Consider the following 25,594-nt stretch of genomic DNA (forward strand, 5'->3'; position numbering starts at 1 on the left):
AGTTGTTGAATGTATGACTTGACCCACATGAGTCATTTCTGTTTAATGTTCTCCTTTCCAAGGTGCCAACCGGATAGTGTTAGAAGACTCTAATATCTTGCAGCCTGTGGGACTGACTGTGTTTGAAAACTGGCTATATTGGATTGATAAGCAGCAGCAAATGATTGAAAAAATTGACATGACAGGTCGAGAGGGTAGAACAAAAGTCCAGGCTCGAATTGCCCAGCTTAGTGACATTCATGCAGTGAAGGAGCTGAACCTTCAAGAATATAGTAAGTGCTGATGGTGTGCTGCTCATTGCAGGATTCATGTTTGTTCTCAGAAATTAGGATAAAATTAAAGTGTTCTTTTCTGTCTTCTTACCTCTTAGTTTGAAGATTTTCATGCACTTTTAGTATTTCGATTTTCTTTTTCAACTGTTCATGTGTTTAAAGTCTTATATCAAACTCACCTGGGAGCTTTTTCAAATCAGATCTCTTTCCCCATAAAACAGGAGTGGTGGAAACGAATGGTCTTGTTCATTTTCAAAAATTTTTCCCAGGAATGACAAAGACTCTGCTTGTCATACCTTCCCTCCCTCTCCTTCAGCCCCTTTAAGGATACTGGTGTAAAGCATATATTTCTTTTGCTCTTTGTATACCTTTATAGTTTGAACAAAAGCAAAAATTATATTTATATAGTGGTAAATATAGTTAGTATGGAATAAGCTTATTCTTAAGCAAAAGCGAAACAGACTAAATTTAGTGTTTAAACTGAGAGAAGACTGTGCTTAATAAGTGCTTGTTTTTTACACTCTTGGATAAATTTTTCAATTCTCAGCTTAGAAAAGTAGCCATAATCATTTTTTTAATCTTATTGAACACTTCTGAAAATGGCTAATCATCTTTCCCTAGTGTCTTGTTAATATGTGTCTGTAATCAGAAATGCCCTCATAGCAGTCACTACTGTAGGACTTACATGATTGTACAGGAATGCTCATGTTAAATGGAGGACTGAAGAGAGAACTATTGGAACTCCTTAACTTCTCAGTACAGTGCTTTCAAATCAAGTTGGAGTGTGAAAGAATTGAGTAATGAGAGCACCATTGCTTGTTCAAGTACTCATTATGTTGTCACTGTTCATGAACTTAGAAGTTAAGTTAGAGAGGTATTTGAGAATTAGAAAGTTAGAATTGGGGCCGGCCCCGTGGCATAGCTGGTAAGGTCGCACGCTCCCTGCTTCGGCGGCCTGGGGTTCGCTGGCCTGGATCCCAGGTGTGGACCTACGCACCACTTATAAAGGCATGCTGTGGCAGGCGTCCCACATAGAAAGTAGAGGAAGATGAGCACAGATGTTAGTTCAGGGCTAATCTTCCTCAAAAAAAGGAGGGGGAAATAAAGTTAGAATTGTTGTTGTTCTATGTTATGACATGTAACTCATGCTGGACATTTAATAGAAATAAGGTAGTAATGACTCAATGCCTAAGTTATTTATTCAGTTGCTGTATGAATATTTTATTACAGAAAATCTCCATGGACATTTTCAGAATTTCACGGGGGATACCTTTATTGTAATTCAACATTTAAATATGGCTTTATATTTGGAACAATATTTTTTTAAATTTCTAATAACATTAAAGAGAATGAGATTTTCGATTATCAAAAGTGTCATGGAATTAAAAGATTGAGAAATACTACTATATAGGTTGTACATTCTGATGTAATGACTGATGTCTGTTTGGGACAGCTATGTAGTATGACACACCTGCTGACTCTGCTGACTTCCTCAATTTCATTAACACGCTAAAGCAGTTCTGATGTGTTTTTGAGACGAGAGTCAGAGAGTAAATGGATGGCTACATTAGATGTTGGTGTTCAGTGATGATAAATGTCAAGTTGCTTTTTTAACACAAGCTAAGTAGAAAATTCCAAGCAATGATTTCATTAAATACATCCTGTGAGACAGACTTTGAAAAGTTGTGTGACAGTGTATTTGTTTAATTTAACCCCAGTGTGAGGAAATTAAACATTTGTAACATTGCAAGTTATATTTTGCAAATGACTGAGCAAATAATTTTGATTGTTTCTGAGTAATTGAGTTCCATGTGAACTTAAGTTTTTTTCCTTCTATTACTCTTTAATTTTCAGTGGATTCCTCATTCAAATGTACTTTTTGAGTAAAATCATCTGATCTTTAAGAAGGATAGAATTTCTGAGTTAAAATCTTTAGTTTAGAAGAGTTTTTGTGTTTTAGGTAGAAAAATATCCAGGTCTCAGCATTCTACCAAGCAAGTTTTTTTGTTTCAATAATCATCTTTTCTTATTCGCAAAAATTAGCATGAGCTCTACCATTAACCTTGCTTAAAATACTTGAAAAATATTTTATATGTAAATATGTAAAGACAGTGGTTAGATACAGGTGTTTTGTGTTTTTAAGTTGTCCCCATTTTCTTATAGATTGTATAGAGATGGAGTGAGGAATTATTTTGTATACAAAAACAATCCAAAGTGATTTTACATTTGGTTTTCTTCGTAATTTTACATTTGGTTTTCTTGGTAATTGATTTTGACTAGGCTGTCCTTCCTTCCTTCCATCCCTTCTTCCTTCCTCCTTCCCTCCCATCTCCCTCCCTCCCTTTCTTTTCTTTTTGTTTTTTTGGCAGGACAGCACCCTTGTGCTCAGGATAACGGTGGCTGTTCACATATTTGTCTTGTAAAAGGAGATGGTACGACAAGGTGCTCTTGCCCCATGCACTTGGTTCTGCTTCAAGATGAGCTATCATGTGGAGGTAAATATGTTACTATTTTCTTGTGCAGGTCTAAATGCCAATTAACATGTTCCATATTTTAGTCTAGCATTCTATGATTTGGCAGTGAAATTGCTCTTTTTCCTAATTTGATTCATCATTTATATTCTGTTCATCTGCACTATACTAGGCTTTTGGGTTATTCTAACAATGAATCCATCATGGCAAGTGATAGGTGTAACTTAATTCCGGAACTAAGGATAAAGTGCCCTTATTGGGGGAAACTCATCTGGTGAGGAGTATTTCCTAATGATAAAGTTGGTTTCTCCACCCCAGAGGGTAACAAGATGAATTAATTTTGCCTCCTATAATCTCTATCTACTGAATTCTAGATTCTGTCAGTTTATGTATCCTTCTTGGGAATATATCCAGTGAAAAGAATATTCTTTTGTTCATATCCTTCAGTAGTTCCCTATTGTTTTTCTTATTTATCTTGGGGAAAAAAATTGTTTATATCACTGGGTGGTAACAATGTTGTAGTGAAACTAGTTCAGTCACTCAATGAGAGCATAACAAATTGGTACATTCCTTTGTTAAGCATAGTATGGTAGCATCAAACATGATAATAATATTTATTCCCTTAACTCGGAAATCCTCCTCTCGGGGATAATTCTAAGTCAATTCAACCAAAGGAGAAAGACTGTTCTCTACAGTGGGAGAAGTTTAAAAAACAGTCTTATTTCTAATGATAAGAAAACTATTAAGTAAAATAACTAAGTTTATACAGCTATTAAACATCATGATCATAAGCTGATGTAAAAATGTAGCCAAAATTTGGCTCAAGTGGAAAAAAATTATTAAAATGGTGTTTCCTGCTGTGATGACAGGTACATAAAAAGCGTATTTCTGTGGACAAAGATTGAAAGAACATATACACTCAAAATATAAAAATTGTTGATAAGATGGTATTATAAGAATATTTTATTCTTCTAACTTTCCTTTATGTTTTTAAAAATAAATGACATGTATTGAGTAGCAGCTGTGAGGCACTGTGCTTGGACTGGAGGCGGTTTGAAGATCTTTGAGAAAGAGCATACAATTTAGTAAGCAAGATCAGATATGTACAGGGTAAAAGTTAAGCTCTGGGACCTGAAGTATCCCCTCAAAAATGGCAAGCACACAACAGTGTGGATGTACTTAATGCCACTGAGCTGTACACTTTCAAATGGGTGAAGTGGTAAACTTTAAGTATATTTTACCACTAAAAAAATAGCAAGTATTTCCATATCAGGGTGCTGTATTGTTACTCTAAAAAGGCAAATCCTAGAAGAATTTACCCTTATGTAATGATAACGTAGATAAAACTGAAGCAAGGATATCACCTTCCATTTAGAAAATGTTTAAAAGACCTTTGATTTTTTTCTTCACTTTTACTGATTATTTTATAATGTATGCATTAAATGAATAGTGTGTTTTAACAAATGAATACGACTGTTACCAACACTCAAATCAAGATATACAGTGTTGTCATTAAAAAAAGTACCTTTCTGTCCATTAGCAGCCAGTTCTCCTCTTGCAGAAGTAACCACCATAGCCCCCATAGTTTAGCTTTGCCTGTTCTTGTGCTTTATATAAGGAATTGTGATGTATGTACTCTTTTTATGTCTAGATTCTATTGCTTAATATATTTTTGAGATTCAGCTGTCTAGTGGAGTGTATCAGTAGTTATTTTCTTCTTATTGCTGAGTAGTGTTTCATTGTATAAATATGCCACAATTTATTATTTATCTCTTGAGGGACGTTTTAATTGTTTTCAATTTTTTTGTTATTAAGAATAAAACCGCAGTGAATATTTGTGTACAGGATTTTTTGTGTGATTGATTTTACAGTGGCGACAAATGAAATACAAAATCTAAATTCCTCTGCCTGACCTTCAAGATGTGTTTTCATTTGAGCCTGTCTTACTATCCATCTCATTTTGTATTTCTTCCCAGCTTGCTCACTTTATTTTTGTTTGGCTGTTTAGAATTTGATGCTGACTGTGGCATGTTCTGTTTCGTTTTTCCTTGGTGGGTTTCCTCGTGGTATTTCAGGGATGTATTTCTCTTCGTGCATGCCCATCCTAAATCTTACTCACTTTTCAAGGTGCAGCTAGTCTCCTCGTGATCTGTGAAACCTTTGCCAGCTGTTGTTGTTCTCTTTCTCGAAGTTGTAGCGCTTGTTACCACAGTTTGCATGACATGCACTTCAGACTAATGTAATCGTTTGTTTCATATTCATTAGTCGCTTCCTGTCCCCAACCAAATTAAAAGCTCTTTAAAGACATGGACCATATTTTATCTATTTTTATTCTGCCCGTGATCTACTGTAGTGCTGAATACGTAATATGCTCAAGTTCCCTCTGTAAATAATCCCTCAAATTCCCAGTATAAAATACTCACCTGTAATCTGCAATAGTCTCTGTTTTAAAGATAAAAGTTTTCTGATCCATAGTTAGATAATAAAGTTGTATTCTTTAGACAATTTACTAACAGAAAAGTTTTTAAAGTAAGTCAGAGAGCCTGTGATGTCATGGTAAAGGCAGTGGGCTAAAAATAAAGAGACTGCCTTTCTAGTCTTATCTTTTTTTAATCAGCCCTTATTATGGGAAGCTCTGTGACTTTGGGCAGTCACTTAGCCTCTCTGAGCCTCAGTTTTCTCATTTACAAAACAAAGAAATTGGGATTAAATGGCAATTCTCAAACTGTTTGGTCTCAGCATATTTTTATATTTTAAAAAATTGTTGAGGATCCCAAAGAGCTTTTGTTTGCATAGGTTATATTTATCTATATTTACTGTAGTAAAATTTAAAATCAAGAACCTTAAAAAAATTTATTGAAAATAACAGTAATGAACCCTTACATGTTCTCAAATGAAATCTGTTAAGAAAATGAACTATATTTTTAAAGAAAAATAATTTTAGTGAGAAATGTGACATTATTTTTACATTTTTGCAAACCCTTAAGGTTGGGTTGGATTCTCATGTCTACTTTTGCATTCAATCTGTTGTAATATGTAGTTTTGGTTGAAATAGATGAAGAAATTTGACCTCATACAGATATGTAGTTGGAAAACAGAGCACTATAATAGTAACCTTTTAATAACTATGGATATTCATCTTGAATTCTACACCAAATCTTGATAAGTCTTAGTTTTCTATAGGTTTAGAAACTTGCAGTGTGGAATTTGAACCATTATCAGTTAACTTTTCACAGTCTCTTATATTAAAATCCTTTGATCTATTTTGTGCTCTGAATGGATATTTTATTCATGCACAGTTTTGTATCCTTACATCTTGGTCATTTGGAAATATTAGCATTCCATCAGAAATTCCCAGATCTTCAGATTTTGATGCATTTTGTTATGCAATATCAAAAAAATCACGTTTTAATATCAACACCTCTCTCATCAGAATCTGTCAAGCTTATAGTATTAGACACAGGTTTCCCAAAATTAGAATTTCTGATTGAAAGCTCCCGTGTTATAATTTGCCATTGTTTTCCTTGAAGTAACAGACTCACTTGTTCTTTGGGCTTTTTTAAGCTTTCTTCCAAATACCCAAGTGTAAATGACTGTAGTTTATTTGGCAGTTGTTCTTTCAAATAAAAGTGGATTCCATTTTAGGATGAGTTTACAACTCAGAGCTTTTCCTTGAGAAACCGTCATACTTAGGTACGCAACATGAGCTTTGTGCATACTTCTCATTTTGTCAAACAGAATGTGGAAGAGACGTGTACTCAAAGAGTTGGTTTTAATATAATTAATATATTTACTAATTCATCAAGAACATTCTTAAATGAAACTAGTGCTTTCTTTTTTTATTTTTTACTGTGAGTGTGTGGCTATGTAGAATGCAGTGACTACTAGTACAATTTGGTGCCGTTGCCTTGTGTCTGCTAAAATGCCAAGAGTTTTACCCACCATTCCTTTTGTAGCATTAGTGCAAATGTAGTGAGAAAGGCAAGTGACATCTTAGTATTATTATAAAATAGTTTTGACCTTGTAGATCCTCTGAAAGAGGTCTCAGGGACCCCCAGGGGTTTGAGGGACACTCTTTGAGAAACTCAGAGATAGAAAAGTTATGAATTCTAGGGTAACTTTAAAATATTTGGAGGTTGATGATTATAGTGATTATTCCTAGGTTATGTGTGAGATTCTAATGGGTTGCAAATACAGTAATCTTGCTTGAAAACTTCTTCTATTATAATGTTTTGCAAGTTAGTGAATCTAAATGAAGTAGTGTAAAAATTTTATTGCTTCTCTGATTAGATGAGATAGTTTGCAAATTTTATCTACTATAAAGTGTTTTATATATGATAATTATTGAACTGCACTCAGGTGTAAATGTTTGTACCTCTGTGTGACTATTACTGTGTTTTTGTCACTCCCCTCCCCTTGTTCATTTGAAGAACCCCCAACATGTTCTCCTCAGCAGTTTACTTGTTTTACGGGAGAAATTGACTGTATCCCTGTGGCTTGGAGGTGCGATGGGTTTACTGAATGTGAAGACCACAGTGATGAGCTCAACTGTCCTGTATGCTCAGAGTCCCAGTTCCAGTGTGCCAGTGGGCAGTGTATTGATGGTGCCCTCCGATGCAATGGAGATGCAAACTGTCAGGATAAATCAGATGAGAAGAACTGTGAAGGTATCCACATTCTTAGGGCCTGGATATGTAATCTTTTTTCCATTAAGTTGTTTGAAATTCAGAGTATTGCTTTGGCTCAGTGGTAGATTTGGAGTTTTTCAAATCCATTTGACTTTATTATGTCCAAACATAGTAGCATGTTCCAAATTGTTGTTTTAATTCGCTTAATGTGCACTCACTTATACATGAATAAGCTTTTCAAATTGAGAAATGAGGCCAAAAGATTAGAGCTTCAATATGTAAAAATAGTTCTTGCTACCAACGAACTCTGAATTAGTAGATTTATTTATTACAATGTAAAATAATTCCGTATTTTCCTCTTCTTTCTGCTAACCTTTAGCACAGTAAAAAAGACAACAGCAACAAACCAAACAAACCAACAAATTCTCTAGAATTTTTTGGTGTCTAGAAATGTGTGTAGAATTATTTAATTCTTGACAAAATTATTAGTGAGGGATGAAATTTAACATAAAGAACAAAATAGGAAATTTCCTGCTAGATTCCTTTCTCTACTCTTTTCTCTCTACCAATGGAAATCTCCAGAGAATAATTTTGAAAGTTATATCTAAAGGTCTAATTTGTTTTTCATTTGCACCCAGACAGCACCTTTTGACTCTTGTCAGAGTTTGGCTTTACATGATAGTGAAAATAAGAAAACTATTTGCATTTTTTCCCAGTGCTTTGTTTAATTGATCAGTTCCGCTGTGCTAATGGTCAGTGCATTGGAAAACACAAGAAATGTGATCATAATGTGGATTGCAGTGACAAGTCAGATGAACTGGATTGTTGTAAGTAGGACTAAAACTTGTATATTACTCTTAAGGGAGAATTTTAAAAATACTTTTTCCTTTATGTGTGAGGTTCACTTATAATCAATATTTGCTTATTAAGAAACAAGTATTAATGTTAAACTAATGATTTGTACCAAGGATTTTCTTTATATTTTGCTTTTAATTCCTTAAAGATAGCAGTTTTCTTGTGCACAAAAATCTTCACAGAAACATTTAGTAAAGCATCAGAAAAGATAAATATTATTTTGCCACAGCTAAAGTTAAGACAGTCTCAAACAGTTTAGGGACATGGAAATTAATCAGTGTTCTGAATTTGAGAGTTTCTGAATGTTAGTCCATGTTTAAAGTCGCCCCCTTTTTTTGGACATATTTCCAGCAGTCTCTCAGTGAGTTGAAGAGCTGCCTTAAAATGCAGCCTGAGGATACTTTGGCCACCATGTACCCCTGTGCCGAGAGACCCTACACCTAGTAGCCTATAGTTTCTTCAAAGTTTATAACTATTGACCAATGCCCTAACGTAAAATATATCCCAAACTGATAAACTTAGTTTTGACTAGAATTCAGCATAAGCCAGGTCTACCCTGTCAAAACTGGTTTAATGAATTTAGATAAAACTCATTTAAAAACTCTTGCATCTTTTTTTTTTTTTTTTTTTAAAGATTTTATTTGTTCCTTTTTCTCCCCAAAGCCCCCCGGTACATAGTTGTGTATTCTTCGTTGTGGGTTCTTCTAGTTGTGGCATGTGGGACGCTGCCTCAGAGTGGTCTGATGAGCAGTGCCATGTCCGCGCCCAGGATTTGAACTAACGAAACACTGGGCTGCCTGCAGCGGAGCGCGCAAACTTCACCACTCGGCCACGGGGCCAGCCCCCAAAACTCTTGTATCTTAATGGAGACTTTAACCTAGTATTTTTACAAAATTCAAATGGGATACACACTAAGACTTTAGAATCTGTTTATTTGTTCAACAAGCATTTACTGAATACCTGCTATGTGCTGAGGATACATGGTACCTGTACCAAGTTTCTCAAAGTCCTCCATGGTTGAGGTAGTAGTAAGAATTGGGATTTTATTTATTTTATTTTTAATTTTAATTTTAATTTATTTTTGAGGAAGATTAGCCTTGAGCTAACTACTGCCAATCCTCCTCTTTTTGCTGAGGAAGACTGGCCCTGAGCTAACATCCATGCCTGTCTTCCTCTGCTTTATACGTGGGACGCCTACCGCAGCATGGCTTTTGCCAAGCGGTGCCATGTCCGCACCCGGGATCCGAACCGGTGAACGCTGGGCCGCCGAGAAGCGGAACATGTGAACTTAACTGCTCCCCCACTGGGCTGGCCCCAAGAATTGGGATTTTAAACCCAGACTGAGATGGATTGAATTCTAGCTCCACCTCTTACCAGCAAATTATTTGTTCTTGTTAAACCTTAGTTTCTTTGTCTTTAAAATGAAGGTAATAATATTTAGCCTGGTAGTTGTGAGAAAATTAAATGATTTAATGTATAATATATAAAACATATAGCCTGACTCATAGTAGGTACTTTTGATAAAGAAGTGTGATAAATGACATCCAGTGTGCTATAATAGAGATCTATAAAAGTAGTAGCACGAAGGAGAGAGTGGTCACATCTTCAGAAATGAAGATGAGGTTCAGTCAAAGAAAATTTCTTAGAAAAATGGTGCTTAAGATTTGATATTGATCAGCGAATAGCATTAATTATGCAGGTAAGTAGAGAGATTGCATTCCATACAGAGGGAATATGTTGTTCAAAAGCAGAGTGAAACAGGCACCTTTGGGCAACTACATGTAAATAGGACTGCCAAAATATAGGCTATGTCTTGAGGGATGTCAGCAAGAGGTAACATGTAAAGCTAAGATCATGGAGGACTTTGCTTTTCTTCCGAAGAGCCTTGACAATATTCCAGAATAATGGAAAGTCATTGAAAAACTTAAGGAAAGGACGGGCATGGCCCCATAATTGTGAAAGCTGTAAAGCAGATAGATTGGAGGTGATAAGATTATAGGCAGGAAAATCTGGTAGATTGGTTGCTTTCAAACTTTTGTGACCAGATCAAGAGGAATGCAGTGATGTGGATGCATATGTAAAGATACAGAAGTGCCATACAACAGTATTTACCCATATTATGTATTGCGTTCTGAAGTTTTCTGTTTTAAAATGCTGATTGCAGCCCACTAAATTGTTTCCATCACCTAATGACTTGCAGCCTATAATTTAAAAATGCTTAGGAGGCTTTTGTAGTTCAGACAGAAGATGAAGATCTAAATCAAGAGGAGCAGTGGCGGTGGAAAGGAGAGGATAGATTTCAGAAATAAAATTAAAAGAGATTACCAAACCCTTAGATACAATTGATCAGTTTAGGTTAACTCACAGGCACCTCACTGACTGACTGTAGTCATTAGAGTATGTAGCAGGGACTGAAAACTGAAATACCATTCCATATCTTGGCTGCAGATGTAATGTTTGACTGATACAGGTTTTTTATTTATCTCTGTTTTATACAGAGAATAATCAGAGTAAAACTAAGAGAGTGGTATTTCGGAAGGACATTGGTTGGACATTTTTGAGAAGAAAACAAGAGCCAGCGGTATTGAATATATAGAGAGGTCAGTGAGTTGAAGAATTTATTGAATATGGCAAATAGGAGAACTTTGACCTTTGCCCAGCTAGTGTTTCAGTGTGGTGGTGAGGATAGAAGCCTGATTTCAGTGAGTTAACATGTGACCCACAGATTAAGAATTGGAATTAGTGAGTGTAAACTATTCTTTCTTGAAGCTTGGCATTAGAAAGGAATGCCAAGGCACTGAAAAGGAATGAGAAAGATGGAATGGTTGCTCATAAGGACTAACGAGAGTCTGTGCCTCGGAATCCATAGACGAAATATGTGACTGGCAGCCCTTACATGTTATGTAACTTAGTGATGTCATTTTCTCTCATTTCTTTCATTTAATCTGTCAGAGGGTGAGTTTAGCTACGTGAATGGGAGATTTGAGGTAAGATGAAGCAGAAGGAAGGTTTTTAAAGGGTCTTCAATTGTGAGATTAAGTCTGACTGTTCAGAATGGAAGAATTTTCCCTCTAAATAGAATAGTAATGCTCAAGTTTGATGAGCCCTTTTGCTATTTCCCTCTGCCTCTAATAGTGATACTCTCCTCTTCTAAAGCCTCAAATAGCTCAGGGATCCTGTGAAGGTAGATGCCATGGGTGCTGTCTTCTTCTCGTTCGCTAATGCTCTGGCCTTATTCTTCTGGCCTATCTTCTAACTCAGATATCAGAGACCTTATGTTCCTTGCCCTAAGGCAACTAGACTCACCCTAAAGGCAGCAGCATATTGGGCCTGAGAGCTAATGCTCATCTTTAGCTTCTAATTTCCCTTCACCAGGCCTAAATGTCATTTATCAAACCTAAAATCAAGCTCAGGGCTGCTTTTGGTGCCTTCACCATTCCAGGTAAAACATTTGATGACTTTTCTAGGTCCATCCCTTCTGGTCCTAAAATTTTCTCTGAAATTGCAAAATAACCTTGTTGATTTTTGTGATTCTGCATATGAATGAAGTAGGATAGATTTTATCTATGTATGTATTTAAAGCTTCTTAATGATGAAATCTGTAATGCACTTAACATCTTTGTTTATATCAATTTACAATTATACTTCTCATCGTATTCTTTTATTTCTGTCTTCACTTAGGATAGTTCGTTTTCATTCCTAATGATGGCATTTATCCATATATCCATGGGGCATGGTGTATACATGTTCATAAAAAAGAAAAATATTTGTCTTCATTAGGCTCATGTTCTGCTCGCTAGCCCTCTTTTCAATTACTATTTTGAATCTACAATTGTTTTTCCATTATATAACTGTACTGCATTCTCATTTTAGATCCAACTGAGGAGCCAGCACCACAGGCCACCAATACAGTTGGTTCAGTTATTGGAGTAATTGTCACCATTTTTGTGTCTGGAACCATATACTTTATCTGCCAGAGGATGTTGTGTCCACGTATGAAGGGAGATGGAGAAACCATGACTAATGACTATGTAGTTCACGGACCAGCTTCTGTTCCCCTTGGTTATGTGCCACACCCCAGTTCTTTGTCAGGATCTCTTCCAGGTGAGTTAAGACTGATCCATTGAGAATCAAGTCTTGGGTCCTGGCAAGATTACCAAGTTTCCATTATGGAAACAAGATACTTCCTAGAGTCTATTTCAAACTAAACTACTTAGAGTTTAAAAAATTGTAAGAACAAATATTCTCTTTTACTTTGAGCACCTTCTCTATACACAAAAGACCTTGGGTATGGTTTGGTAGAAATTGCCAAAAGATGTAAAGCAAACACATACAGAAGCATTTATGTATATACCGCATATACCGCATTTCTGAGTGCACTCCACTGAAAGTGAGTCAGCTAGTCATTTGGTGAAAAGAGTCATAAACCACACATGCTTTAGATTCACTACCAGGGACCTGAGTACTGCTGAGCCCAGGAATTTAAGGAGGCCAAAATATAGATAACGACTCCTTTTCATCAAATAAGATTTGGAAATATCTTGGTGATAGGGAGGGTTATATTCTTTTTTTTTAAAGATTTTATTTTACCTTTTTCTCCCCAAAGCCCCCCGGTACATAGTTTTGTACTTTAGTTGTGGGTCCTTCCAGCTGTGGCATGTGGGATGCCACCCCAGCATGGCCTGATGAGCAGTGCCCTGTCCGTGCCCAGGATTCCAACCGGTGAAACGCTGGGCTGCCGAAGCGGAGCATGCGAACTTAACCACTCAGCCATGGGGCCGGCTCCGGGAGGGTTATGTTCTTATGTTTTCTCCTAACTGTAGGTGATGACGGTGGGCCTAGGGTTTGTTTAGGCATAGACAAGTAGCCCGAAGTTCTATACTTGGGTGGAGTGTAGTGCTCTGGGGAAGTACAACTTTCTTTTGAATGCTTTCTTGTGCCCTTAGTGAAAAGAAGCCTTTCTTTTATTGAATATAGAAAAGGAGTACCAGGCAAAAGCCCTCTGAAAATGAGAACGTATTTTAGGTTTAACTCTAAGTAAACAGACGTGGTTTTTAAACTGTTAATGATAATGATTCCTTGCTGCCATTCCCATTTTCAACTAGTGGAATTTGGGGAGTCACTGGAAAAAACAGAATTTCTTCTTTCGCATTGGTGGTTATAGTTCCAACAACATTTGCATCCAGTAGATGAAGAAATAATTTCCGTACATTGTGTTTATATCCTTAAAAATGAGTTTAGTTTCCTTATGAGCAAATTATTGTTTAGTCTACCCTGCTTCACAACCTCCACTCTCCATAGTCCTTTCTTCCTCAAATCCTCTAAGAGGTTGAAAAACCTCTCATTTTGAGGAGCTGTGCTTTCATCCTGGGGAGGGAAGGGATAGGAGCTGTTCTTGGCTTTGTTCTAGGCCAGCCTTCAATGGAAGTGTTCATTTCTGGAGAACATGCATTTCCCTTCTCCTTGAAAATTGAAATTATTTTCAATTATTATTAGGAAAAGAGGGCATAAATTGTTTTAAAATCAAACTGTTTGACTATAGGTATTTATAATCCTAGTTTTGAATAAAATTATTTCATGCATTTTTATTGGTCTTATTCATCTTCACTATTTATCCTCTTTCATTTTAGGAATGTCTCGAGGTAAATCAATGATCAGCTCGCTCAGTATCATGGGAGGAAGCAGTGGACCCCCTTATGATCGCGCTCATGTCACAGGAGCATCATCAAGTAGTTCTTCAAGCACCAAAGGCACTTACTTTCCTGCAGTAAGAGTCTGTTTTCCTTTGTTTCACTTTGAATGCTAAGATAAATAGGATCTTAGATTTGTAACTCATTTAAATGTAGGTATGCAGCAATGGGAGTGTAAAATGATTTTTAGTATAGAATTTAGGCATATAAATATGGCTCAAAGAAGGATTTACCACTGCCATACAAGCACTTACAAATCTTTAAGTTTATTGTGTAGTTACCAGCATATTTGGAAGAACTGGACATTAATTTCATATTTCAGGTAAAAGTAGAACTACTAAATAGTACCTTCTGAGAGGCTTAGGACCTTCATTCCATGACCTCCCCAAAGAGGAACCATACCTGGTACTTCTCCTATGTTGGTAATTTTTCTTTAAGCATTCATAATTTTAAGAAATCAGAACCCAGCTGTGCTGAACTTAAACCAGTGACTTACAGATTATTGATTTCCTTCTCATCACCTTGCACTGTTTAGCCATGATGAAATTGTGTCTTGGGGAGTGGAGAGCCACAATCCTAAAGTACTAGTTGAAGTCAGTTCTTGGGAAAAGAAAGATTGTGCTAATAGTGTAATGGAGAGGAATATGAACAGAGATGAAGGAAGAGAAGTTCAAATAAAGTCTAATAGTCTCTGTCTAGGATAGACTATTGATATTTTAATAATTTAAATTATTTCTCTGTTTAGATTTTGAACCCTCCGCCATCCCCAGCTACAGAACGATCACATTACACTATGGAATTTGGTTATTCTTCAAACAGTCCTTCTACTCATAGGTCCTACAGGTAATACACATCCTCCTCTAACATGTTGGTAGTCCCATAAGATTTGTACCATATAGTCTAGGTGTGTAGTAAACTATACCATCTAGGTATATGTAAGTACCCTCTAGGATGTTCGCACAATGACGAAATCGCCTAACAATTCATTTCTCAGAACGTATCCCCGTCATTAAGCAACACATGGTTGTAAGTTAAAGTATGTATTAGAAGGAAGAAGTATTCTAGTTGTGGGCTTGCTGTAGCCCCGAATGAGTAGACAATGGTCACCGAGAGAAAATAGGCATCTTATCTTGGTAATGCTGACATTGCCCCTACAACAAATCTTTTTCTTTCAGGGCATTATACATTTCTTTAAAGAGAGCCACAAATGCCGGCTTTTAGAGTAATAAAGTAGAACCTCCAGTGCTTTGGCAGTATTCTAAGGAAAAGCTTCCCACCTGAGTGACGGGTTTTAAAGTAGGTTACTCTCAGGTTAAGTTTGATTGATAGTCTAAGAATGGAATCCTCAGATCAGACTATGGTTCAGAGAGTTGTGAGAGCTCTAAAACAGCAGGGATATTGAGAACACAGAATTTGAGGGAAGCTTAAGTTCAGCCCTTGCTCGCATGTGTTATTACAATCTGGAATGTAAGATTTCTCATATAGTTGCATGGAATAAATCATGACTCAATAAAATAAATGAAATGAGTTTGTAAGCCAAAAGGGGGAAATTATGCCTTTGTGCTGATTTGTGAGCCTGTAGAGCATATTGAGCAGGTTAAGTACTAGTGTGTCATCCTTACTCTTCCATCTTGTTTGCAAGGCCGGCAGAGGATCAACAGCTTGATATCCTCTATCTAAGCACGTAGTGTCTGCTGTTTATTGGCTTCCCTCAGGTGCCTATTGTCTTCTAGTTAAGACGTTCCCAGCATTCCAGTCAGATTGCCCTTACATAACCTTACATATGTATAGAAATCAAGGGGAAACTGTTGATAGTATCTTATTCCTATCTCTCATTTCAGTTTATAGATAGGACTGTTTGCGACAGGCTTTGCTCTGAACTGATTGTTTTTATGTTTTATTGTAAATGTTGCTTTCCTTGTAACAAGTTGTTCTAAAAAGCCAAAATAGAAAGTCAGAAACCTGAAAATTGAAAAAACAAAAGGAAAGACCTAAAATTGTATTTAAAAAAATTAATTTCTTTAAATAAAATACTGATTAAAATAAACATAATTGCATTAAAAACAATTCTCATTTGACCATTTGCCACATCTCAAATTAAGCCCAGTTTGTTTCTTTTGAGCAGACTTTTTATTTCGTAAGATTTTTGTCTAAACTGGAACTTAAAACAATTTCCTTTCTTTCTTTCCTGGGTTTTTTTTTTTCTCTCTGTGAAAATGGAAGTGTTGGGCCTTTTAAATGTTGAGCCAAGAAGGTTCACCAAGGCTCAGCACTTGACTGGACAGAAAGATAAGACCTAAAAAATACTAGGACATCCTGTCAGTGTTGTTAGTAAGAGTGCTTGAGAACCTGCTCAGCAGGTCAGGTAGCATTTGGTCTTCTGGCAGCCATTTCTTTTGAGGTGAGCCCTAAGTGATATCAAATGGCTTGTGTCCTGGGATGTTATCTTGTGGCGCTCTCTATCACCGGGTATTCTATGACTTGTTCCTTCAGTTTAACTTGCTCTTGCCCCTCCCTTGCAGTCACTTTGTTTGATGAGAAATCATATGACTAAATCTTGATTGGCATAAATATGAAATCAGATCAACTTTACCATATTTAGAATATAAATGGTATAAGAAGTTACAGATAGAAGTAGAAATGATAGAAAAACCAGCACTTTGTTAGCTCTTATTTTCACTAGTGCGTTCCTTTCTTTCCAGTGAATGCCTTTTTCTTTAGTTAGCGATGTTCAAACTTGATTAACAGCTGCAGATTATTTGAAAAGATAGATAAACATGTATAAGAAATAAATTAGGTCTCTGGAATACTTGTTAGAATTTATCATTTTCATGTTCAGTTAAAACTGCTCTTATGCTATGATGCTTGTCTGGACACAAGGAATCAAAACTCTTTCCCCCAAACCACAGTGGTTCCCCTTGCTGATAGTAAAGGAGTGGGACAGGTAGGCTCTCTGCCACAGTTCAGCTGGGCTGTACAGTATTTGAGTTTTAGAGAGATCAAAGTCTTCAGACATCATTAAATTATTCATCAGGTAAATTATAGAGCGGTTAAAGAATGTCGAGGGAATGCTAACGTGTTTGAGTAGTGTAAAATATGCAAAGACCTATTCTTCTCACAGACCACAGAATGGCAAAAATTCATGAGGTCCACTCCATAGACTAAATGCAAAATGTGTAACTGAGACATTTTCCAATTATTCTGTGATGCAGTTTAGCTTAAAGATATAAGAGCACCTCCAGGGGCTAAATTGAGTTCACCTCTGCATTCCCATCGTATCCATTTTTAATTGCCTCTAATCACATTGTATTTGCAAATATAAAATATCTTCCTCCTCCAGTCTGCCATTGAAAATTGCCTCTTGGTCTGTGCAAATTTAAATTGTAATAGCTTATCTTCAAGGTGAAGTTCACATCTAATACCTTTGTATTTATTCTGATAGGGAAAACCACTTTTCTGTAAAACTAAATTTGCTTCTCTTGCTTTTCTTCCTGTACCAGTTACAGACCCTACAGTTACCGGCACTTTGCACCCCCCACCACACCCTGCAGCACAGATGTCTGTGACAGTGACTATGCTCCCAGCCGGAGAATGACCTCAGTGGCAACAGCCAAGGGCTACACTAGTGACTTGAACTATGACTCAGAGCCTGTGCCCCCACCTCCCACACCCCGAAGCCAATACTTGTCGGCAGAAGAGAACTATGAAAGCTGCCCACCCTCTCCGTACACAGAGAGGAGCTACTCTCACCATCTCTACCCACCGCCCCCTTCTCCGTGTACAGACTCCTCCTGAGGAGGGGCCCTCCTCCTCTGACTGCCTCCAACGCGAAAATGTAAATACACATGTGGTTGAGATCTGGAGGGGGGGAGGGAGCTATTAGAGAAGGATGAGGCAGACCATGTACAGTTAAAAATTATAAATGGGGTAGGGAATACTGGAGATATTTGTACAGAAGAAAAGGATATTTATATATTTTCTTAAAACAGCAGATTTGCTGCTTGTGCCATAAAAATTTGTATAAAAAATAAATTTGTACTAAAAATTTTATTTTTGCAAACTAAATACACAAAGCATGCCTTAAACCCAGTGAAGTGACTGAGTACAAAGGAAACAGGAATAATAAAGGCATCACTGACCAGGAATGTCTGGGCTTTATTGATACCAAAAAAAAAAGAAGCAATTAAGTTCATCTTAGAACAGCAAACCATAGATACTTGGAAGTAGCCAAATACTCTTTGTGTTAACTAAGATTTGAGGGCCAACAAGTTTAAGAAATCATTAAAGAAAAAAAAGAAATTAATACTAACTTTGGATAAAGGGCTTTGTTTTCTCTAGGAAGCCAACAATTTTAGCAAGGAAAATTAATATTTATAAAAATCCATTCTGGGCGTCACTGTTGTAGGAGAGATCAGCTGTCTGGTAAGATTCTGTGGGGCATTTCTGTCCCTACCTTAGAACCCACACCTCATCAAGAAGTAATTTTTTCTCTAGGTGTTTCACCTTGCTTCCTCCCCCAGCAGCTTTGTAGGCCATTTTGCCAAGATATCATGATTTATTCAAAGCTTTTTATCTGAGGAGTGATTAAATGGAATTTTCGAAATTAAAGTTTCATTTTACTATTTCTACTAGCTCCATTCCCCAGTAGGCTTAGCTCTTCAATTTGACTGCTGTTTTTGCGTAATGATCAAAGGTTAGACATATTATTGCTCCTCTTTACTTCTAAGATTGTTTTAATGCTCATTAAAGTGTTACAGCATTTTACAACACATGTAGACAGTGTTTAAAAATTACAAATTTAACCATTGTGTTTTTATTGTAAATTAATCATATATCCTTGCAGTACTTTCAGCATATAATATCACAGTATGAAATCATTTTTATATATATATTTTTTCTAATAAAACATTTAAATATGTTCCGGTTAGAGACAATCTATTTAAAAAGAGAATTTTTTGTTATCATTAGGTTTTCCCTTTATTAACTGTTTGTGACATTTTCATGTTCTTTAGGCCAATTTTTCTCTGAATGATATCTACATACATACCTCTTCTAATGTGTGACGTGAGTTTAATATCTTTCTGTTACCTAATGTGAATGTTAGATTGTTTTCAAATTATCCACAAATTATTCTTATAATCACCTCTTATATATTTTTATGTGTGTTCTCTCTTATCCTATTATGGATTAAGATGATTTAACAAATTTGACAATGTGGGTTAAGTGAGAAGGCAAACTATTAACTTCTCAGTTGTCAGAACTTGGGTGGAGGGGAATAATGGAAGGCTCTTCTGTAACCTGACCCAACCTGCACCTGCACAGTACTGGGGCTGCTACATCTTCAGCTATTAGGGCTGACCTGTGGAATGATTCTAGCACTGCTCTGCCACCTTGCCGGAAGTTATTTTCCTACTTTTTACGTGTTTCCAGCACTTCTCTGCTAAAATTGAATGTGTTTTTAAACTAATGTATTTTTACCTTAACAGATGTTGGTGAGTTATTAAACGATTGTTTTTCTTTTTGTTTTGATTCTGTCTTGTTGAGGCCTCTCTAGATTTCAGGGCCCAAGAGAAAACAATGAAAGAAAAGATTCCTAATTTTGGTAGGGTTGAAGTAAATTTTTAAGCAGTTAAAAAATACCTAAGTAAACTTTTTAAAGAGAAAAAATGTGGTTTCAGAATAGTGCTTAGACTGTTGGGGATACCTTATACGAATCAGGTGCACTTGATTTTGCATATAAATAAATGATGATCCATCAGTGTCTTGCGTTTCAGTCAGACAAGCGTTAATTCTTCCTGTTGATGGGACAAAGTGCTCACAGTCTAACAAAATGGACATTGAAGTTGCATTCGGTGACACACAGGGGCACTCAATGCTTAAATGAAGATAGAAAGGTTAGCAATAACTGGGTATCAATTAGAATTTGAGAATTCTATATGTTTACATTTTTTAATGTGCATCTTTATCTGGTGGGCTTCCCATGTGGAAACTTGCACTATAATGAACTAAGAAGAATATTGCCTTGTTATATCTCAGTCCAAGTGCTTGTACTGCGATGGCAATGGCCTCTTCTTGCAAAATACTAATTTGTGTGCCAATTTGTTTGAAATTATTTGAAGGCAGTCAGCTTAATCTCAGAATCCTCTTTCTGGGGTAGTTGAGATGGATTCTCAATGTTTTTGAAAGTACCTTTAAATGAGAGAGTTGTCAAAATTGGGGAAAGATTTACTGGCCCTCAGATTACATGGACAGTTAAGCTTAAGCAAACTACCTTGACTATTAAACACAAGAGCTTTAATTGGAAAACCTGAGGATAAAAAATAAACGTATAGGAAGACAGATCAAGGGAAAAGTGAAAAAGGTTGAAGGAGAAAAGTGAAAAGATTCATTGTCCATGGGGGAAAAATGAGTAAAAGTTCATTAGATTCCTTAAATACAAAAGTGTGTATTTTGAATACATCTTAAAGTATACCCACTTACTGATGTGATTAAAATTATCTGAGAAATGAACTTCAGCACAGCGTACTTCCAATGCACTGTAGTAAGCTATTCTGCGTTGAAGTGGTCTTTCATAACTCTGAACTTTTATATCTTTGAACTTAGCTCCCGCAGAGCCCTGGGCTTATAGAACAGTGGCCCAAGAGGTTTTGCTGCATAAAGCAGGTAATAGCATAGTCACAAGATAAAAACAGAGTAAAGGGAGAGAATTTTCTGAGTATTAATGTTTCTTTCATGAAATTGTATTATGCCTTTGACACTTGCTTGCCACTCTTCTATACTAGCATATCATGAGATGTCTGTTTAGTAGAAATTGTTATTTTAATTTTAATATAAAAATACTTGGTGAATATCGAGAAATATCTGACCCTTTAATAAGTTTGAGACAACTATTCTACAGGGATGATATGTATTTGTAAATGAAGACATGGCAGTCCATTTTCATCTAATATAGGACAATAATTTGGGGGGGGCTTTGAACAGTAAGATTTTACGATGATTGAGGACTGTATTTGTTCATCATTTAGAAATACTCTAAACTCAATAATTTGTATAAGGCCAACTTATTTGATGTCAAGATATAAAAATAGCCACCAGTTGCATTAGATACCAATTTATTTTGGAAGAACATCTTTTTGTTCTGCCATTCGGCCCATTAATGAAGAATAAATACTTCAAGTAGACTTAGTAGGTGCAGCTTACCCAGCCGGTTAATCAACTGTGTGTATTTACGTGACCTGACACCAACAATCAGAGTAAAAACTAATTCCTTCTGGTACCGGAGAGGCTTGCCTTAAGCAAGCCTGCTTCTCTGTGGTGGATGTGCTGCTGCTGTTTACCTATCTAGTCCAGTGCCTAGATTAGATTCGTAAAAATGTGGCTTTTTAAATAGTTTTCTCTCTTGCAGGGGAAAACTTGCCACTTCATTGATTTGCATGTCATAAGAACTGCATGTTGGTTACCATTACTCATTAACGAGATTCAGAAAAAAAATCTTGGACTTTTCACACCCCAAATGTGTCATACTTTTATTAAGTACAGGGCTTAAGTCTGTATAGTGACATACATAGTATGTCTGGAATTTGGATATGAGTATGTGAATGTCAGTTGACCGACAAATGTTTGGGCATCTGCAAATGAGACTATACACTAAGTGTAGACGTGAACTGAGTCATAAAGAAGTTTATAATCAAGTGTTGTTTAAAACATGTTCTGAAAATTCTTAAACTCGAGAAATTTAATTTTATTTGGTATTCCTTTCATTGTACAAACCTAAAATGAACCAAGAGAAGTAACATGATTTTAGAAAGTACTGGTAGCATATGTGTGGTTTCTGACTTCTTGCCTGGCATCACTTCATAATAGTCTCAAAATTTAGCTTTTGAAATTCTCAAAGTTTTAGAGGATTTGGGACCTAAAGCATAATATTTTGCATTTATAGTTTTTTAAAAAATTTAAATTATCAACATTGTGAATCCATATTCTCAGGATATTTGTTTGACTTGATTCCGCATCTTATTAAACTAAGCCGGGGCCTGGAGGGTGGGGGGTAGATTCTTAGGTTAATCTAGATTACTTAGAATGAAATTACTGACTGTCTTCACCCTCCTTCAGCCCAGGTAAACGTTACTCTTGTTCTTTTTCATAAGCCATCCTTAAACCATTCTTAAGTTTATTGCTAAAAAAAATCATCATGGCTTTACAGATAGAATTATAAACTAAGTGATTTCTTGTACTCAGAAGTGGAGTATAGACCTAACAAAAACTAACTTTTAAATTTCCCACCGTTACTTAGGGTTTGCCCGAAAGTTAACACCAAAGAGTTATAGACAGTGTGCTTGTGCTTAACTGTCCATTTTTTGTTTTAAATCAGATATGAGCGGGGCAGGGAGATATATATATATAACAATGCCTAAGTATGAATGCTAAAAGGAAAATAAAGCAAAGAAGGTCTGATTAAATCTAATGTTACATGAAATTAAGTATCTGGGGTTAGCGAGGAAAACTTGAAAAGAATAAAAGAGGATACTAAGAAGTTAAGCTGGACTAGCCGTATTTGCAAGTGAAGGATCTGGTGCTGCTTTCAGATGTTTATCCTTTGTGTTTTTAAATTTTTTCTTAAGCTTTAATCTTCGTCATTGTCTTAAAGTCAGCTGGTGTTTCTTGTTCATGGACTTTGGTACGATGGTGCTTTGCAAGGATGTATTTATATTTTAATGGCCAACATTTGGTCAGCCCTTGTCCACTATTCACTTCCCTCTTTTTGTAAAATAAGTGCTTTAATTGTAAACTGTATAAAAATACCTTGTATAAATCCCCTTTTTGATTATTACAATAAGCTGAGTTGTAACAAATGAAATGTTGATTTTTATAATAAAACAGTGGAAAAATAAAAGTGTCATTTTTTTCAGCAAGAAATTAAATCAGCTTATTGTGCTTTGCTGTGATATACGACTGGTGTGTTTCAGACACGACAAAACTGACCTTTGTTGTTTGCATTTCAAATAAACTTCAACCTTGGAAGAGAGATTTGAGAAGGGCTGTTGCTTAGTTTCAGTTGTCAATGCTGTGATTGGGAGCAGAGACTAAGGAAAAGAGTTTGTGCTTCAGGGCTGCTCTTGGTTTTAGTAAACTGGAAGGAGTCCCGATGAGGACACTGAGTACCCCCCACCCCCTTACAAATTAGCTTTAAAAATGAACATTGCTTTTCCTGGTGCAGAGCCAATGATAACGATGATACTGAAGGGTAGCAGAATGTACAACCTCAAACTGTGCCACTTTGGCATCTTATTTTGAGCTGTAAACACTTAGAGCAAATGCATAGATTGGCTTTCTCTGAACTGTCCTCTGTCTACCTAAAGACAGATTCTCTGAAAGGAACACAATTGTCATAAATCCTAAATCCCCTCCCTGGGAGATTCATCAACCAGAGAAAATTGACTCATCACAGGAGAGGAGACCGGAAGTGGACACCACAGCCCAGACAAACTTTGTCACAAACTATCATACCTCCCATCTGTCCTTCTAAGGGCCCATTCATCTTTCCTAAAAATCGTTTACCCTCCTCTAAGAGGCCTACATCCTCCCTCCTCTTTTCCTATTAAGATTGTAACCATGGGCCTTGCAGGACCAGTTCAACTGACCACATTTTATCAACAGAGTAATTAAGAAACTGTCTTTCAGAAAATTTGCGACGCCATGTAGCCAGAGCATGTGCAGAAGAAATCTTGACCTGAAATGACCGCATTCTCCTCCCCATACGACGGAAGGACTGGGACATGAGCGGAACTTAAAGGTCAGACTCTTATCAGAAGGGGCGGGGGTCCAACAGTCAGGAGGATCTGGTGTTAAAATTCCTTCCCCACCTCATCATAAATGTTTAGAACCTGACTAGAAAGGCTTGAAGACTGTTTAGAACCTTACCATAAATGCTTGACGCCCACCAATCAAAGCTTGTCCTGCCAGCATTTCGGAATGCCAGCCTGTTCTCCCTAACCTCTTAAATTTTGCCCCAGATCCTGAATCAGGGAGGCAGATCCCAGAGCACATGCCCCCTGTCTCCCTGCAGATCACAGAATAAAGCTGATTTCTTTTCCCAAAAGCTGGTGCCATAATTAACTGGCTGTTTTATGCACATTGGGCAAGAGAACCCCAATTTTGTGCGGTAACAAGATGGTATTTAAGCCTGAATTGTAAGCCACCTGGGGGAGTTACTCATTTTTCCCTGAGTATCTGCTGTGTATACAAAAGGCATACATGTTAATAAACTTGTTTTTCTTTTGTTACTTTGCCTTTTATTACAGGGGTCTCAGCTAAGAACTCAGAAGGGTAGAGGGAAAATTATTTTTCTTCCCCACAATACTTTTTGCATAAGGGTCCATGGAAAAACCAATGAGAACTCAAAACTACCACATCCTGCTTGAGTCTTGTTTGCTCATTTGATAAGAGAGGAAAACTGCTTTTTGTTTGGCAGTAGTTGAGCCCAAACATTAGATCATTAAATGGAAACCAAGTTTTAATATAAAGGTCTTTCCTTATCAGATGCCTTTGAATAAGTGAGCTTCCTGTAGCTTCTTTGCTGAAACCTCCCATACTTTCCCTTGGAGGGAAAACAACAATCACATGTTTTGCTGTTCCCAGTGAGTCAAAGAAAGGAGGCAGAGCTATGATTGGTTTGCCTGACTTAAAGGCAAGCTCAAGGGGCCAGCCCTGCACAGTGGTTAAGTGCACATGTTCCACTTTGGCAGCCCAGAGTTCACTGGTTCAGATCCCGGGTGTGGACATGGCACCGCTTGGCAAGCCATGCTGTGGTAGGTGTCCCACGTATACAGTAGAGGAAGATAGGCATGGATGTTAGCTCAGGGCCAGTCTTCCTCAGCAAAAAGAGGAGGATTGGCAGCAGATGTTAGCTCAGGGCTGATCTTCCTCAAAAAAATAAATAAAAAATAAAGACAAGCTCAGCAATGGGGAACACACTGCAAGTTGTTTTGGGTTCTTCTTTCCAGATAGATTTTTCAGCTTAGTTTATGCAGTCTTTTCCATTTTAATTCTTTGTCTTGTATATGGTTGCATTATTTCTGTAAAATCAAAAGATGAATTACTGCTGGTGGGGTTCAGGACATGCCACCCCAAAATATGGCAACTTGGCATATTGAATATTTTAACAAAGAAATTTGAGTAATAGCAGGTGCAAGAAGGACTCTGACCTTCCCCTGAAGCAGGTCATAATCTCTCATGTGAGAGGTGCCCTTGCTATACCCAGAGGAGAGAGCATCCTTGTCTCAGAAGAGGAAGGGACACAGAGAAGACTGAACAAACAGGCCTTGCTAAGCTTCCCTCAGTTTACTACACTTAGCTCCTACTCTTAGTCCTATCATATCTTTCCATGACTTCCCACTCTTCATCAAACCTAGCATAAAAACACTCAGGTTTAACCTTTTCTTTGGGTCTTCATTTCCTTATGAGGGCTCCTGTGTCCCATAAAACTCAAATACATTTGTATGCTTTTCTCTAGTTAATCTCTTGTTACAAGGGTCCCAGTCAAGAGCTCGGATATTTTTCCTCCCCTACACTGTACTGAGATCTCGGGTTCTATCCATTTGTACCATCATGCACGGTGCACAATCTCCCCTTGTCCCCCGGGGAATTTCCCACCTGAGATTTGCATTTGTAAATTCAGA

General features: G+C 36.9%; 1 protein-coding gene across 1 annotated transcript in view; it reads left to right on the forward strand.

Moving 5' to 3' along the window:
- Positions 1–19,438, forward strand: part of LRP6 (LDL receptor related protein 6) — a 173,357-nt gene extending 153,919 nt beyond the window's left edge. The window contains exons 16-23 of the mRNA XM_046660441.1: positions 63–272; positions 2,642–2,767; positions 7,174–7,410; positions 8,088–8,198; positions 12,100–12,330; positions 13,857–13,993; positions 14,662–14,759; positions 17,417–19,438. Of these exons, the coding sequence (XP_046516397.1) occupies positions 63–272; positions 2,642–2,767; positions 7,174–7,410; positions 8,088–8,198; positions 12,100–12,330; positions 13,857–13,993; positions 14,662–14,759; positions 17,417–17,711 (1,445 nt within the window). The 3' untranslated portion in view covers positions 17,712–19,438. The remainder of the gene's footprint in view (positions 1–62; positions 273–2,641; positions 2,768–7,173; positions 7,411–8,087; positions 8,199–12,099; positions 12,331–13,856; positions 13,994–14,661; positions 14,760–17,416) is intronic.
- The last annotated feature ends 6,156 nt before the right edge of the window (positions 19,439–25,594 follow it).

Source organism: Equus quagga, chromosome 1 (genome assembly GCF_021613505.1).
Source record: "Equus quagga isolate Etosha38 chromosome 1, UCLA_HA_Equagga_1.0, whole genome shotgun sequence".
Lineage (NCBI taxonomy): Eukaryota > Metazoa > Chordata > Mammalia > Perissodactyla > Equidae > Equus > Equus quagga.